This window comes from Spermophilus citellus (genome assembly GCF_964194105.1).
Source record: "Spermophilus citellus genome assembly, chromosome: 4".
In the NCBI taxonomy this organism is placed as follows: domain Eukaryota; kingdom Metazoa; phylum Chordata; class Mammalia; order Rodentia; family Sciuridae; genus Spermophilus; species Spermophilus citellus.
Genome location: NC_138185.1, coordinates 130,049,280 through 130,068,117, shown reverse-complemented (window position 1 = coordinate 130,068,117; position 18,838 = coordinate 130,049,280). Strand labels below are relative to the sequence as shown.

At 37.3% G+C, this 18,838-nt stretch overlaps 1 protein-coding gene across 1 annotated transcript in view; it reads right to left on the bottom strand.

Annotated features, from left to right (window-relative positions):
* Nucleotides 1-17,205, bottom strand: part of FAM227B (family with sequence similarity 227 member B) — a gene marked incomplete at its 3' end in the record, with an annotated part of 73,830 nt that extends 56,625 nt beyond the window's left edge. The window contains exons 1-2 of the mRNA XM_081292869.1: nucleotides 17,129-17,205; nucleotides 14,856-14,909 (exon numbers count right to left, since the gene is read on the bottom strand). Of these exons, the coding sequence (XP_081148995.1) occupies nucleotides 14,856-14,909; nucleotides 17,129-17,176 (102 nt within the window). The 5' untranslated portion in view covers nucleotides 17,177-17,205. The remainder of the gene's footprint in view (nucleotides 1-14,855; nucleotides 14,910-17,128) is intronic.
* Between the last annotated feature and the right edge of the window lie 1,633 nt (nucleotides 17,206-18,838).

Below are 18,838 nucleotides of genomic sequence, written 5' to 3'. Positions count from 1 at the left end.
GGGAATGATTTGAACTCCCATCTCTGGAGTTAGTACTGCTCTGGCAGAGGCGCAGATGTCCAACCCTGTGCTCCCTCTAGTTTGTCTGATGAGGGATTTAATGGATAATGCGTCCTGGGCACTACCTTGATGGTGCTGCTGGGTTCCTCCATTGCCCCGTATATTTGTGGTTTTGGGCCCCAGGGCATTGGGCCCTCTAGTCCGTTTTTTGGCAATGGAGCCTGATACCTTTCTCCATGATATCCTGGGTTAACACTCGGTCCTTGTCCGTTTTTTGATAACGGAATACCCTCTATGGTGGTTTGAGAACGGCATTCATTAGCCCAATGTCTCCCTCTATGGCATCATGGGCAAATACCCGGTATTCTATTCCTTTGATACCTAGCTTTGTTAAACCCTCCTCCTATGGTGCAACTCCGTTTAAAATGTCCTGTTTGATTACAATTATAGCATGTTTTTGGCCTGGCATCTAAAGCCTGTTGTACTGCTGCTAAGACTTGCCCTTGTTCATTAATGTCTCTACATAATTTAATATATGTGTTTAAATCTTCATGTCTCCATGGTCTAATGACATCTCTGCAGCAATGATTTGCTTGGTCATAAGCCAGTTGTTTTATAAATGGCATTGCCTGTTCTATATTTCTAAATATTCTAGAGGCTGTCTGAATAAGCCTATCTACAAATTCAGCGTAAGGTTCATTAGTTCCTTGTATTACCTTAGATAATTGACCTTGAAATCTCCGTGCCCCTGTAAAGTTTTCCATGCCCTAACTGCATCTACAGCAATTTGTGCGTATATGCCAGGATCATACTCAATTTGTTGTCTTTGACCCTCATAAGGTCCCTTTCCTAATAACATATCTAGATTTCTTTGAGGGTAACCGGCTTCTGCATTTCGCCTAGCTGTCTCCATGCAAAATTCCTCATTGGAAACCTTCCATAACAAATATTGTCCTCCATTTAGCACAGATCGACACATGTTAGCCCAGTCTGCTGGTGTCATGTCCAAGTTGGTAACAGATTCGACCATACTTATGGTAAAGGGTGCTAGGGGACCGTAGGTTTTACAGCCTCCTTTAATTGCTTTACTGTTTTGAAATCTAAAGCACGGTGAATTCGTTGCCCTCCTGCCTGCTCAAGTACAGGGCATGCTAATCTTTGGGGTCCTGCCTCAGAATTCCATCCATCAACTATGGGAGTTGAGGGCCGCTCAGCTGTAGATGGAGCTGTTGGTTGAATTACGCCCTCTGGTGATAGAACGGAGTTAGTAGCAGCCTCCTGTTGTAATTCTCCACCTGATGGCTGTTTTTGCTCTAAGCTTTCTTTCTTTAAATTTTCCTCTGTCTGACTAGCTTGAGAGACCTTCTCTTTTGCTTGACCTAGCATTTTTTCTACCATAGTTTGGACCTCTAACAATTTACTTAACAGTTTTTCGGTTTGTTTTTTACTAGATTCTAATCTACTATAAAGGTAACGTAACCCCATAAGATAGGATAAAACAAAGCTGAAGCAGAATGAAACAAAAACGTAGCAGAGAATGGTTGTATCAATTTTCTCTTTCTCAGGGCCAAATAACTTCAAACCTTGAGCCAACCATTTTTCCCAGTTCGCCTGAGAAAATTCTAGGGCTAGGGAGCTTGAAATAAAAACAAAATAAATCAAAACAAGAACACATTGTTTTTTGAAATGGTCACCCATTCTGTCGCCTTCCCTCAGGGGCGAGCAATTTTACTCACATCTAAGCTTCAGGCGTTCCCCATACGGGCCACCAATTGCCGCAGTCTAGCTGGGCACAGAATCACGAGCCACTCAAGCAGGAACAAAACTTTATTTTTGAAAAAGCCGCCAATACTCCGTACGCGCCCGGAAAGCCAAAACCGGTCCACCCACGCGCCGAGTCTACTGGAACCAGGGCCCAGGACCTCCCCCGGAATTCCCTCCTACTATCCTTCCCCAACCAATGGGAACTCTCCAGGAGTCCTGTAACATGAGTCCCTTAGCAGGCCAAGGTGAACAGCAGGAGTCCAATTTCCATATGAATGTAAATCTTAACATAATCATATCATCTCAATGGCTAGCTGGTGTCACCTTACAACCAAAAAGTGCCATGCATCATATGATTCGGTTGTGGCTCCTAGCAGGTTGTCTTTTCATGTTGCTAATTATTTCTGTGGCAGTAAAGAAGCTTCTTAATTTGATGTGATCCCATTTGTTTATTTTTTCTGTTCTTATCTGTGCTTTTGTGGTCATATCCAAATTACCATTGTCCACACCACTGTTAAGGAGCTTTCCCCAATGTTTTTTTTTCCCTAGCAGTTTCAGCTTCAATCCTTATTTTAAAGTCTTTTAATCCATTTTCAGTTAATTTTTGTATATGACAAGAGATAAATGTTCAATTTCAGTTTTCATGTGAACATTATTATTATTCTCTGATTATTTTTTGTTTGATATATGCTTTGTAAGATATAAAAGTAGCAACTTTGGGGCCCCATTTGCATGTAATATCATTATCCATCTTTTCTCATTCAGTCTGTGGCTGTTTTTACCTTTAAAATGAGTCTTTTGCAAACAACATATAGTTGGATCTTGTTTTTTAATACACTCTGCTAATCTATATCTTTTAATTGGAGCACTGAAACCATTTTCATTCAGTATTTAAAAAGCTGCTTTATAGCAAAGGAAATAATCAATAACATGAAGACAGAGCCTACAGAATGGGAAAAAAATCTTTACCGCCTGCACTTCAGATAGAGCATTAATTTCTAGTATATATAAAGAACTCAAAAAACTTAACACCAATAAAACAAATAACCCAATCAATAAATGGACTAAGGAAATGAGCAGACACTCCACAGAAAAAGAAATACAATCAATCAAAAAATACATGAAAAATGTTCAACATCTCTAGCAATTTGAGAAATGCAAATCAAAACTACACTGAAATTTCATCTCATCCACTCAGAATGGCAATTATCAAGAATACAAGCAACAATAAATGTTGGTAAGGATGTGGGGATAAAGGTGCACTCATACATTGCTGGTGGGACTGCAAATTGGCACAACTCCTATGGAAAACAGTATAGTGATTCCTTAGAAAACTTGGAATGGAACCTAAAATTGACCCAGTTATCCCATTCCTCAGTGTATAACCAGAGGACTTAAGATCGTCATAGTATAGTGATGCACCCATATCAATTAATGTGTATAGCAGCTCAATTCACAATAGCCAAGCCAGGAACCAACCTAGGTGCCCTTCAAAAGTTGGATGAAAAAAGAAAATGTGTGGTATATACTCACAATGAAATATTACTCAAACCTTAAAGAATGAAATTATGGCATTTGCCAGTTAATGGATGAAGCTGGAGAATATCATGCTAAGCAAAATAAGCCAATCCCAAAGAACCACAGGTCAAATGTATTTTCCAATATGTGGATGCTAATTCACAAAACCAATAATCAGTAATTGAGATGGCATCCAATTAGAAAGCTCCTGCACATCAAAGGAAATAAGGATGTGAAGAGAGCACCTATCCAACGGGAGAAAATCTTTGATAGCTGCTCTTCTGACAGATTTACATCCAGAACACATAAAGAACTGAAAAAACTTAAGAACAAAAATGGTCTAATCAATAATTGGGAAAATGAAATAAAAAGACATTTCTCAAAAGAAGATATACAAATGGTCAACAAATATATGAATGTTCAACATCCTTAGAAATGCAAATCAAAACTACACCAGAAATTTCATCTCACCCCCCATTAGAATGGTCATCACCAAGAATAAAAATAATAATTCCTTGGGGGATGTGGTATGAAAAGACACACTTATACATTGGATGAAAATTAGTACAATCACTTTAGAAAGCAGTAAATAAATCCCTCAAAAAAGTAGGACTTGAACTACCATATGACTCACCTATCCAATTCCTTGGTATTTATTCAAAAGAACTAAAATCAGCATACTGTGGTGATACATGCCTACTAGTGTTTATAGCAGTACAAATCACAAGTTATAGAATTAGCCTAGTGCTGGTCAAAAGAAGAATGGATAAAGAAAATGGGACACACACACACACACACACACACACACAATGGAGCTTTATTCAGTCACAAAAAAGAATGAAATTATATCATTTGGTGGTTAATGGATGAAACTAGAGAATATCATGCTAAATGAAATAAGCTAAAAATCTGGTGCAGTTTTGCACACTTATAATCCCAGTGACTCAGCAGGCTGAGACTAGAAGATAGCATGTTTGAGGCAAGCCTCAGCAACTTAGCAAGGCTCTAAGTAAATTAGTGACAGCTTGTCTAATAATAAAAAATAACTGGGAATGTAGTTCAGTGGTAAAATGTCCCTGGGTTCAATAGCAGAACAACAACAACAACAAGAAAAAATAAATAAGAAAGAGAGAAAGAAGCCAAAAGCCAAAAGCCAGACTCTGCAAATCAACAGTTGTATGTTTTCTCTCACATGTGGAAGCTTGATGGAGAGAAAAAAAAAAGGAAGGGATCTTGCAGAATTAGGAAGCAGACCAATAGGGTAGAGGAAGAGGATTGAGAGAAGGAAGGAAAGGAGAGTATTGGAAAATATTGGGGTACAAAATCAAATTATGCTATATCCATATACCACAATTAATCACATACATATGTATATAACTATAATGTACTAATTAAAGTAATAATAATGATAATAGAATGAAGATCAGTAGATTAGAGCAAGTGGGTGAGGGAGGTAAGAGAGGAAGGAAAGAGGTGGTATTAGAAAATGAGACTGATCAAATTATGTTTTGTGCCTGCACAAATATGGTATAATGAAACCCATTATTATGTATAATTAAAATGCATCAATAAAAATCATATTCAACAACACATTAAGGAGATTATACATCATGATCAAGTTGATTTCATTCCAGGATGCAAAGACAGTTCAACATGCAGATCAAAAAATGTAATTTACCACATAAATAGAATTTAAGACAAAGATCACATAATCATCTTGATAGATGTAGAGAAAAACCTTCAACAAAATTTATAACCAATTCATGATAAAAACACTGAAGAAACTAGGGATAGAAGGGACTTACCTGAACATCATAAAGTCTCTATACCATAAAACCAAAGCCCATGTCATAGTAAATGGGAAAAAAATGGAAAGCATATCCTTTAAAATCAGCAACAAGAGAAGGATATTTATTCTTCACATGCTTATTCATTATAGTACTTGAAATTTTATGCAGAACAATTAGACAAGAGAAGGAAATAAAAGAGATACGAATAGGAAAGGAAGAAATCAAATACCACTATTGGTAGATAATATGTTCCTATACTTGGAAGATCAAAGAAGCTTCACAGAAGACTTCTAGAGCAAATAAACAAATTCAGCAGAGTAGCGAGATAAAAAAAATCAACATCCTAAAATATATAAACAATAATATCCTAGGGGGCAAGCAGAAAAAATCAAAACCATAGAGTGCCGGGGATCCCAAAAGCCAACGGTGTGACCCCGGAGATCCAGGCTGTCTGACTCGCGCGGCCTGCCCCGAGGCTACAGAAGGCGTGGCGCCCCAGAGAAGGGGTTAACTAGTCAGCAGGGAATTAAGTGGCTGCGACACGGTGGTATCCCACCAGCCAAGCCCAAGCCCGCACTGACCCCCGGGCTGAGTTCGGGATTGCTGACGGGGACGGAAGCGGTACAGCCCCTCCCCCCACAAGGGACACTCCACTAAGGTAACCAGCGGCCACCATCTTGGACAGCTGAAGTAACCACCGCCACTCTCCGACAGATTGCAACAACAAACAGGTGTCACCCAGCTCAGCCCCCATACATAGGGGGATTTCGCTTAAAATCTCTCCTAGACTTTCAGGGGAGAGACTATCAGAGTGAGCCTGCATAAAGACTAAAGGAGAGCTAGAGGCACCTGACCCTCAACCCCCCCCCTCCCATCAGCGGCCAAAACAAAACCTGTCTAGCCAGCGCTGGGGAGGGGCAAGCAGAAAAAATCAAAACCATAGAGTGCCGGGGATCCCAAAAGCCAACGGTGTGACCCCGGAGATCCAGGCTGTCTGATTAGCGCGGCCTGCCCCGAGGCTACAGAAGGCGTGGCGCCCCAGAGAAGGGGTTAACTAGTCAGCAGGGAATTAAGTGGCTGCGACACGGTGGTATCCCACCAGCCAAGCCCAAGCCCGCACTGACCCCCGGGCTGAGTTCGGGATTGCTGACGGGGACGGAAGCGGTTCAGCCCCACCCCCCACAAGGGACACTCCACTAAGGTAACCAGCGGCCACCATCTTGGAGAGCTGAATTATCCACCGCCACTCTCCGACAGATTGCAACAACAAACAGGTGTGTGTCACCCAGCTCAGCCCCCATACATAGGGGGATTTCGCATAAAATCTCTCCTAGACTTTCAGGGGGAGGGACTATCAGAGTGAGCCTGCATAAAGACTAAAGGAGAGCTAGAGGCACCTGACCCCCAACCCCCCCTCACATCAGCGGCCAAAACAAAACCTGTCTAGCCAGCGCTGGGGGAGGAGCAAGCAGAAAAAATCAAAACCATAGAGTGCCGGGGATCCCAAAAGCCAACGGTGTGACCCCGGAGATCCAGGCTGTCTGATTCGCGCGGCCTGCCCCGAGGCTACAGAAGGCGTGGCGCCCCAGAGAAGGGGTTAACTAGTCAGCAGGGAATTAAGTGGCTGCGACACGGTGGTATCCCACCAGCCGAGCCCAAGCCCGCACTGACCCCCGGGCTGAGTTCGGGATTGCTGACGGGGACGGAAGCGGTTCAGGCCCACCCCCCACAAGGGACACTCCACTAAGGTAACCAGCGGCCACCATCTTGGACAGCTGAAGTAACCACCGCCACTGTCTGACAGATTGCAACAACAAAACAGGCACAGAGTACAGTTTGAACTGCCGAGAATCATCACTGAGGGGAAATCTGGTCTAGCAGGAGAAACCAAGGCTAGCAGGAGAAACCAGGAGCCTAGAGGCAAGGCCCTCACGACTGGGCAGCTGTAAACTGCAGGCCCACCGGCGACAGTTCACCCACTGCCCGCGTAACTGGGCGGTAGGAGAACGCCCTCCCGTTGGTGACGGATCACCTGCCCGCGGCCTGTGATACTGGGCGGCTGGAGTCTACCCGCCTGCCACGACCGGGAGCTGAAACCACACAGAGACAGTCCAGTCACACCCCCCCATTAGGGCACCCCGGCAAGGAGACTGGGGCCCGTCATAGCAGAGTAGTGACGTCACTGGAGCTCGAACGTCGGAATTCCTTCCCAGCGGAATCCACGTTAGCAGTCATACTTCAACAACACAAAGGAGAGACATCAGAGTAATACAGAAACAAAACAAATCTATAGAGGAGAGCAGAAACACGACAATCAAAAAGAGCTGGAAAGTAACATGGACAACATGAGAAAACAAGGGAAAAAAGGATTACAAACAATGCAAGACTACTCAATTCTACAGGAGGACATAGAAACTTCAGAAACAGGTATAGGGAAAGAACTCAAGGCATACCTAACTCGAATGGAAAGGAATATTAGGGAAGACATGAGACAGCAAGTCCAAGAAATAAAAGTATATTTTGAAAATGAATTAAACAAACAAATTCAAATGGAAAAGAACGAGCTCTACCAGGAGATAGAGATATTAAAAAAAAATCAAACAATAATCCTAGAATTACAGGAAACTATAAACCAAATTAAAAACTCAAACGAGAATATTACAAATAGACTTGATCAAGTAGAAGTCAGAACATCAGATAATGAAGACAAGGTTTATCAACTTGAAAAGAATATAGTCAACACAGAAAAGATGCTTAATTCCCAGGAGCAATCTATTCAAGAGATAAGGGATGTCATAAAAAAACCAAATCTGAGAGTCATAGGGATAGAAGAAGGCACAGAGATTCAAACCAAAGGAATGGACAGCATATTAAATGAAATAATTCTAGAAAACTTCCCAGAGATGAAAGACGGAATGGATTGCCAAATCCTGGAAGCCTACAGGACCCCAAACATTCAAAACCATAATAGACCAACCCCAAGACATATAATTATGAAGATAGCCAACGTACAGAACAAGGAGAGAATATTAAAAGCTACGAGAGAAAAGAGGCAGATTACTTTCAGTGGTAAACCAATTAGGTTAACGACAGATTTCTCATCACAAACTTTGAAAGCTAGAAGATCGTGGAATAACGTATTTCAAACGCTGAAAAATAATGGATTCCAACCAAGAATACTATATCCAGCAAAATTGAGCTTCAAATTTGACAATGAAATTAAAATCTTTCACGATAAACAAAAGCTAAAAGAATTTGCAGCAAGAAAACCAGCTCTGCAAAGCATTTTGAACAAAACACTACAAGAAGAGGATGTGAAAAATAGTGCCCAAAACTAACAGCAGGAAGTATCTCAGTAAAGGGGGAGGAAAATAACCAAAAAGCAAAACTAACCAAACTAAAATAAATAAATAAAGAAGCATGACTGGAAATACAAATCATATCTCAATTGTAACCTTAAATGTTAATGGCCTAAACTCAACAATCAAGAGACATAGGCTAGTAAACTGGATCAAAAAAAACAAATCCAACAATATGCTGCCTTCAGGAGACTCATATGATAGGAAAAAACATACACAGGCTGAAGGTAAAAGGTTGGGAAAAATCATACCACTCACATGGCCCTCGGAAGCAAGCAGGAGTGGCCATACTCATATCAAATAAAATCAACTTCAAACCTAAGTTAATCAAGAAGGACAAAGAAGGTCACTATATACTGTTAAAAGGAACCATCCACCAACAAGACATAACAATCATCAATTTGTATGCACCCAACAATGGAGCTGCAGCGTTCATAAAACAAACTCTCCTCAAGTTCAAGAGTCAAATAGACCACAACACAATAATTATGGGTGACTTCAACACACCGCTCTCGCCATTAGACAGATCCTCTAGACAAAAAATGAATAAAGAAACTATAAAACTCAACAGCACACTCAATAATCTAGACTTAACCGACATATATAGAATATATCAACCATCATCAAGTGGATACACGTTCTTCTCAGCAGCACATGGATCCTACTCAAAGATAGACCATATATTATGCCATAAGACAACTCTTAATAAATATAAAGGCGTGGAGATAATACCATGCACCATATCTGACCATAATGGAATGAAATTGGAAATCAATGATAAAAGAAGGAAGGAAAAATCCTACATCACATGGAAAATGAACAATATGTTATTGAATTATCAATGGGTTATAGAAGACATAAAGGAGGAGATGAAAAAATTCTTAGAGTCAAATGATAACACAGACACAACATACCGGAATTTATGGGACACAATGAAAGCAGTTTTAAGAGGGAAGTTCATTTCTTGGAGTTCTTACCTCAAAAAAAGAAAAAAACCAACAAATAAATGAACTCACACAACACCTCAAAAATCTAGAAAAGGAAGAGCAAAACAACAGCAAATGTAGTAGAAGACAAGAAATAATTAAAATTAGAGCAGAAATCAATGAAATTGAAACAAAAGAAACCATTGAAAAAATAGATAAAACTAAAAGTTGGTTCTTTGAAAAAATAAATAAGATAGACAAGCCCTTAGCCACGCTAACGAAAAGAAGAAGAGAGAGAACTCAAATTACTAACATACGGGATGAAAAAGGCAATATCACAACAGACACTACAGAAATACAGAAGATAATTAGAAAGTATTTTGAAACCCTATATTCCAATAAAATAGAAGATAACGAAGATATCAATAAATTTCTTAAGGCATATGAATTGCCCAGATTGAGACAGGAAGACACACACAATTTAAACAGACCAATAACAAAAGAAGAAATAGAAGAAGCCATCAAAAGACTACCAACTAAGAAAAGCCCTGGACCAGATGGGTATACAGCGGAGTTCTACAAAACCTTCAAAGAAGAATTAATACCAATACTTTTCAAGCTATTTCAAGAAATAGAAAAAGAAGGAGCTCTTCCAAATTCATTCTATGAGGCCAACATCACTTTGATCCCAAAACCAGACAAAGATACTTCAAAGAAAGAAAACTACAGACCAATATCTCTAATGAACTTGGATGCAAAAATTCTCAATAAAATTCTGGCGAATCAAATACAAAAACATATCAGAAAACTTGTGCACCATGATCAAGTAGGATTCATTCCTGGGATGCAAGGATGGTTCAATATACGGAAATCAATAAATGCTATCCACCACATCAATAGACTTAAAGACAAGAACCACATGATCATCTCGATGGATGCAGAAAAAGCATTTGACAAAGTACAGCATCCTTTATGTTCAAAACACTAGAAAAACTAGGGATAACAGGAACTTACCTCAACATTGTAAAAGCTATCTATGCTAAGCCTCAGGCTAGCATCATTCTGAATGGAGAAAAATTGAAGGCATTCCCTCTAAAATCTGGAACAAGACAGGGATGCCCTTTATCTCCACTTCTATTCAATTTAGTTCTCGAAGTACTAGCCAGAGCAATTAGACAGACAAAAGAAATTAAAGGCATAAAAATAGGAAAAGAAGAAATTAAACTATCGCTATTTGCGGATGACATGATAATATACTTAACAGACCCAAAAGAGTCTACAAAGAAGCTGCTAGAGTTAATAAATGAATTCAGCAAAGTGGCAGGTTATAAAATAAACACGCATAAATCAAAGGCATTCCTATATATCAGCAACAAAACTTCTGAAATGGAAATAAGGAAAACCACTCCATTCACAATATCCTCAAAGAAAATAAGATACTTGGGTATCAACCTAACAAAAGAGGTGAAAGATTTATACAATGAAAACTACAGAACCCTAAAGAGAGAGATAGAAGAAGATCTCAGAAGATGGAAAAATGTACCCTGTTCATGGATAGGCAGAACTAACATCATCAAAATGGCGATATTACCCAAAGTTCTCTATAGGTTTAATGCGATGCCAATCAAAATACCAACGACATTTCTTGTAGAAATAGACAAAGCAATCATGAAATTCATATGGAAAAACAAAAGACCCAGAATAGCAAAAGCAATTCTAAGCAGGAAGTGTGAATCTGGAGGTATAGCGATACCAGAGGTCAAACTGTACTACAAAGCAATAGTAACAAAAACAGCATGGTACTGGTACCAAAACAGGCGGGTGGACCAATGGTACAGAATAGAAGACACAGAGACTAATCCACAATGTTACAACTATCTTATATTTGATAAAGGGGCTAAAAGCATGCAATGGAGGAAGGATAGCATCTTCAACAAATGGTGCTGGGAAAATTGGAAATCCATATGCAACAAAATGAAATTGAATCCCTTTCTCTCACCATCCACAAAAATTAACTCAAAATGGATCAGGGAGCTAGATATCAAATCAGAGACACTGCGTCTGATAGAAGAAAAAGTTGGATACGATCTACAAATTGTGGGGTCGGGCTCCAAATTCCTTAATAGGACACCCATAGCCCAAGAGTTAACAACCAGAATAAACAAATGGGACTTACTTAAACTAAAAAGTTTTTTCTCAGCAAGAGAAACAATAAAAGAGGTAAATAGAGAGCCTACATCCTGGGAACAAATCTTTACCCCCCACACCTCCGATAGATCCCTAATATCCAGAATGTACAAAGAACTCAAAAAATTAAACAATAAGATAACAAATAACCCAATTAACAAATGGGCCAAGGACCTCAACAGACACTTCTCAGAGGAGGACATACAATCAATCAACAAGTTCATGAAAAAATGCTCACCATCTCTAGCAATCAGAGAAATGCAAATCAAAACCACCCTAAGATACCATCTCACTCCAGTAAGATTGGCAGCCATTATGAAGTCAAACAACAACAAGTGTTGGCGGGGATGTGGGGAAAAAGGTACACTTGTACACTGCTGGTGGGGCTGCAAAATGGTGAGGCCAATTTGGAAAGCAGTATGGAGATTCCTGGGAAAGCTGGGAATGGAACCACCATTTGACCCAGCTATTGCACTTCTCGGACTATTCCCTGAGGACCTTAAAAGAGCGCACTATAGGGATACGGCTGCATCAATGATTATAGCGGCACAATTCACAATAGCTAGACTGTGGAACCAACCTAGATGCCCTTCAATAGATGAATGGATAAAAAAAATGTGGCATCTATACACAATGGAATATTATGCAGCACTAAGAAATGACAAAATCATAGAATTTGCAGGGAAATGGATGGCATTAGAGCAGATTATGCTAAGTGAAGCTAGCCAAGCCCTAAAAAACAAATGCCAAATGTCTGCTTTGATATAAAGAGAACAACTAAGAACAGAACAGGAAGGAAGAGCATGTGGAAAAGACTACAGTAAACAAAGACGAATGGGGGGAGAGAAACGGAGAGAGAAGGGAAAGCACTTGGAAATGGTAGGAGACCTTCAAGGATACATAAAATTATAAGAGGCTATGAGGGGCAAGGGGGAGGGAAAAAAAAGGGAGAGAATTGAACAACAGCAGGGGAGATAGAGAGGGAAGATGGGAGGGGAGGGGAGGGGAGGGGGGATAGTAGGGGATAGGAAAGGTAACAGAATACAACAGACACTAATATGGCATTATGTAAAAATGTGAATATGTAACAGATGTGATTCTGCAATCTATATTTGGGGTGAAAATGGGAGTTCAAAACACAATTTGAGTCTAATGTATGAAAGATGATATATCATGAGCTATGTAATGCTTTAAATAATCAATAAAAAATTAAAAAAAAATAAATAAATAAGAGGAAAGAAAAAAAAAACAATAATATCCTAAAAATAATATCTTCTGAAAAAGAAATCAGGAAAACAACCCCATTGAAAATAACCTCAAAAAACATTTAATAATAAGTCTATACAAAGTTGTGAAAGACCTCTATAATGAAAATTATAGAACACTGAAGAAAGAAATTGAAGAAGACACCAGAAGATGGAAAGACTTCCATGTTCTTGAATAGGCAGAGTTAATATTGTTAAAATGACCATAGAACCAAAAGAGATATACAGATTCAGAGCAATTCCCATCAAAAAACCCAGTGACAGTCATTACACAACTAGAATAAAAATGGTTCAAACATTCATATGGAAGAATAAAATAATAGCCAAAGCAATTCTGAGCAAAAGGGGCAATGTTGGAGATATCATAATACCCAACTTCAAATTATACAGAACTGTAATAACAAAAAAAAAAAAAAGCATGATCCTGGCATAAAAACAGACCCAAAGACCAATGAAATAGAACAGAAGACACTGAGATAAACCCACAGAGATAGTTATGATTCTTGACAAAGCCACCAAAACCATATCTGGAATAAAAGAGTCTTTTTAGCAAATGATGCTGGGAATACTGGATATAAAACTAGATTCTTATCTCTAACTCTGCACAAAGGTCAACTGAAAGTAGATCAAAGACGTAGGAATCAGACTAGAAAATCTATAACTGCTAGACAAAACACAATAGAATCAATACTCCAACATAAATGTTCAAGCACTGACTTTCAAAGAATCCTGAAATTCAAGAAAGAAAACAAAGAATTAATAAATGGAATGGTGTCAAATTTAAAAACTTCAGCGAAATAATAGAAACAATTAAGAGCATAAAAAGAGTGGAGGAAATGGGAGAAATTTTTTCCCAGCCACTCTCCTGACAGTGGATTAATATCCTGAAAAAGAATTAAAGAACTTAGCATGTGCACACACACATGCACACCCCAAAACAAAACAAAACAAAAAAACCTACAAATTAATATATGGGAAAATGAAATAAAAAGACATTTCTCAAAAGAAGAAATACAAATGGATAACACATACATGAAAAAAAAAAGAGAAATGCAAATCAAAAGTACAATGAGATTTCATCTCACCACAGAATGGTCATCATCAAAAACACAAATAACAAGGGGGAAGTGTCTGGGGACTGGATTAGAACAAAATATGTATTTTGTTATAAAATTATAAACATTTTATAATTATGTCAGAATGAATCTTACTATTATATATAACAAAATGAACCAAATAAAAAAGAATGCAAATAATAATAAATGCTGATGAGGATGTGAAGGAAAACACTTATTCACTGATGGTGGGGTAGTAAATTGGTACAGCCACTAAGGAAATCAGTATGGAGGTTCCTCAAAACACTAGAAATGGAACCATCATATGAGCCATCTATACTACTCTTCAGTATTTATTGAAAGGAATGAAATTCAGCCTACTGTAGTGATATAAGCATATATATGTTTATAGTTGTATAATTCATAGTAGCCAAATTATTCATTAAGAATAATTTGGCTATTCATCAAGAGATGAATGGATAAAGAAAGTGTGGCATATATACACAATGAGGTTTTATTCAGACATAAATAATAATGAAAATATGTCATTTGCTGGTAAACTGATGGAAATGGAGAATAACATTATGCTAAGTAAAGTAAGCCAGACTTAGAAAGTTAAGGATCCTATGTTTTCTGTCATCCATGCAAGCTAGAGAGAAAAAGGGGGAAAAGAAGGGATCTCACAAAAATAGAAGGGAGATCAGTAGAGTAGAGAACTAGGTTCAGGGGGAAAGAAGGGAAATGGGAGGCACAGGGGAATGAAACAGACCAAATTATACAATGCACAGCTATGAATATATCCTAATGATCCTACTATTATATACAATTATAATTAATTTATATATATAATTGTGCATAATATATAACATAAACACAGATAAAATATGATGTACTTATTTCCAAATGAGACAATATTATTACAAATGTAAATTTAAAATTTAAACTATAAAAGAAAGATACATTGGCACATAAAGTAGAATGTTCTACTCACCCAATTTTGAAGCTTTAAGAATTCTTCAATGTTCTTTGGAGGTACTTGTATTTTCTAATGAAGCAAAATAGATACTGTTCATTGACATAAATTTAGATTGTACTTATATTTATTTTAATAAAATATGGTACAAGTTATAATTTGTAACTTGTATTTATTTAAATAAGTACAATACTTATATTTGAATACTTCTATATATTTAAATATGGTTAAAATTTCAGAGCTATAAAGTATTAAATATTCATCTTGCAAGCCCCTGAACTTTAAAAAAGAACAGAGGTAAACATTTAAATTCTGAGCCTCTAAATCAAATTCTACAGTTTCCTTTGATACACAAGTCTATAGAAAAATTCGACATGATTCTTGCTAAATGTCCTCATCTCAAATTCCTTCAAGAATTTCAAGACATTTTGGGCTATTGTAGATAGCATGGATAATATTATCCTCTTGCTGAAGTACTTTAAGAAGCCACATTAGTGAGATCCACAAAAACAATTTAAATATTTGAATGTTTAATAAGTAATAATCCTATTTTTATTATCTAGTAGTTTTTGTGAGTTGAAAGTAATTTTAATTGAGACCAAGCCTTGCTCCTCTTGTCTTACAAACTTTGCACACATTATTTCTTCTGCTTAGAAGTCTCTCTGTCCCTCTCCTTCCAATCCATTATTGACTATTTAGCTCTTATGTTAAATATTGAATTAAAAGTCACTTTTTCTAGGAAGGTTTTATTGCCACAAAAGTTTCTTCATGTTAACATGAAGATTTCATAGCTCTATGAGGATAGAAATAATGGTGTAATCATGGCTGAATATCTAAATTTCACAGTGGCAGTACCACAGTCAATATATAAATATTTGCTGTGTGCATCAATTAATAAGTAAATGAGTAGATGAATGTGAGAAGTATGCAGGTATTTAAAAAATAACCATAAAAACATTTCTAGAGAATAAAAAAAGCGAGAAGGCAAAAATAAGAGGAATTCAGAAGTTTAATGCCCTAATGGTCATGAGTACATGGATGAAGAGACTGCATCATGTTTTTATTTACTAAAATATATATTTTATTTACTAAAACATATATTTCATATATATAAAATGGCCAACATTATAACATTATAGGGATGTGCTTGGTAAAATTACACATTTAAGATTAAAGGGGGTAGTTACTTCTCTTAATATTTTAAAATATATGATTAATATAAATAAATATGTGACTTATAAGAAATAATAATAAAGGTCATGTGTGACAACCATTACAAAAATAAGTGTTCAGATAGAACAAAAGATGAATAGAGCTGTCATTTGAATTTTATGGAAAAAATGGGACTTGGGCTAGTCAGATTGAGAAGGGTAAGAGATATTCGAGATGGAAGACAAAGATTTAGAGACAGAAAACTGTTTATGATATATCATCAGGGATATTGCATATAACAGTTTGATTAAAAGGTACTATCAGTGTATTTTTATTAGTTTTAATTAGTTACATATAGCAATACAATGATCTTGACATATCATACATTTGAATCAGATGGGATATAATTTCTTTTTTCTGAGTGTACAGGTTGCAGAATCACATTGGTCATGCAGTCACGTATATACCCACAGCAATAATGTCTATTTTATTCTGCTGTCCTTCCATTCCCCATTCATCAGTGTATTTTTTAAATGCACAGAATTAAACTAATGCACAGTGTATTTTTTTAATGCACAGAAGTAAAACAATTTAAATGTTGACATTTTTTGCTTATAATGGCTGTTAAATTACTACTAGAATAAATTAAGAATAATACATTTCAATTAAAGGGAATTAGTAAAATGAGTTAAGGAAGTGAACTTGAACAGGAAAGTTTCAACTAATTTCAAAATAAAATTCAATAGTTCTCTGGGATAATTTTAAAAGGAGATGAGGCATAAATTAAACAGCCTTCTGCTTTTGGTAGAATATAAATGATGCTCCATGGTAACAAGTAAAACATGGTTGAAATAAAAATCATTCTTTTCTAAGAACTTAATGAAAATCAGTGGAATATAGTTTGTACAACCAATTACATAATTCATGAAAATTCCCTTTTTTCAGAAATTATTAAGAATTTAAAGACGTTGACATTAGATCATTAAGTCGAGTGCAGGGTCCTTTAAAACATGAGGCGCTGGGCAACAGAAGAGGTTTCAAGTCCATGTCTGACTCTCCCTGGATGTTTTGATGACTTGAATTCCAAAAAGAGACATGCTGTTTAATAAACAACCATAAAGCTGTGATAGCTTCCTTACCTGGAACGCACTTCTGTTTTTCCCTTGAGGCTTCCATTGACCTGCCATGGTGCAGTAACTTTGCAGAAATGAACAGAAATTAGGTGGGCTCTAGGCATCAGTGTGAGTTGGGAGAACAAACTGTAAAGACATCAAATGCAAAAACAAATGGCTTAGTCAAACAATCCTTTTCACTTATCCTCAGACCTTACTTTTGAATTTTTGTCAAAGAAAGCAGCAATGGAGGAAGGGGCTAGAAAAAAAAAATTGTATAGATCAACACATTCACATGATTCTTAGATTTCAGGGCCTGGACAGAATTGACTTCATTTATGAATCAAAAATAACTAAAACTTTAGTTCCAACTTGTTTCAGATGAACTATTGTCAAGAAATAATAGGTAGATATGAAGGAAGAGAGGTTGGAGGTTGAGTTAATCACAAGTGAACTCAATCTAATTAAATTTGCAGCTAACCCTGCAAAGTTTGAATCAACTTTGGAAGAATTTTAAGAGATCAGCCACCCACTCAAAATACCAAAGGAAAAGGCTGTCTGAAAACTAAACAAAATTAAATTTCAGCCTCCACAATGTTTGTTATATAATGTTGAACACACAATAGAACAAGATAAACAGAGGAGGAGGAAAATGGGATGTGTAGTCCAGGGAAAACACTGCCAATATAAACCAATTAACTGGGAAAACAGTTATTGTAATAAGTAGGCAAGGACTTTAAAGCAACTACTATAAATACGTTAAATATTTTACAATAGTATGTTGACAATAGTAAATGAAGACATGGGGTATTTCAGGAGAAATGGAAATTCTAAAAAAGAAACAAATAGAAATTCTAGAACCATGTATATTCTACTAAGAAAGCTGGTTGTGTCTATAGTAATATCAAGCAAAGTGGACTTCAAGAGTATTATCAGACATAAATAAGGATATTTTATACTGATAGTGTCAGTTAATTAAGAGGTCATAATAATGTTAAATGTTTTTGTATCTAATAACAGAGCTTAAAGATAAAGGTAGCAGAAATTGGTAAAAACTAAAGAGAAATATAAACCACCTTTATAGTTTGAGATCTAATGTACCTCTCTGAATTATTAATCAAGTATACACATATACATAAAACAAAAGAAGATAAGAAGTTTGAGTAACATTATCAAGCTACTTAACCAAATTGATGTCTACAGAACAAACATATCACACAACTGTAAACATATTAGTCTTTTAAAGTAATTGAAAGGAAAGTGACCACGACATTCTGAGTGACCAAGAGATCTTTAGGCGGTGGTGTCTGATTGACAGGGAAGGAAAAGAGAAAGAGAGCAGGGAAAGAGAAAGAGGGAGGGAGAGAGCAGAGAGGAGAGGAAGGAAGGAGAGGAGAGGAGCACAAAGCACAGAGAGAGAAAGTGAGAGAATAATGAGAGAGAAAGAGGGCAAAGCTAAAGGGTTGTAGTGGTGGGGGTGGCCAGCAGGAGAGAGTTTTTATAGCCAAAATCTAATGGGGTCTCTAGGTCTGCAAGCTGCCTTGTTGACTGGTGTACAGTGATTGGATCATACAGTAGCTGCTAAGGGTGTCATCTTCTGTCCTCAGGCAGATCCGGCAGGGGCCAGAAGTGGGTTTCCATTGTACCAGATGGGTGGGGGTCGAATGTTCAGTCCACCCTGCAGCTAACATTTGTTCAGCCTGCTCCACAACTAATAGCAATGGAACATGAGACTGA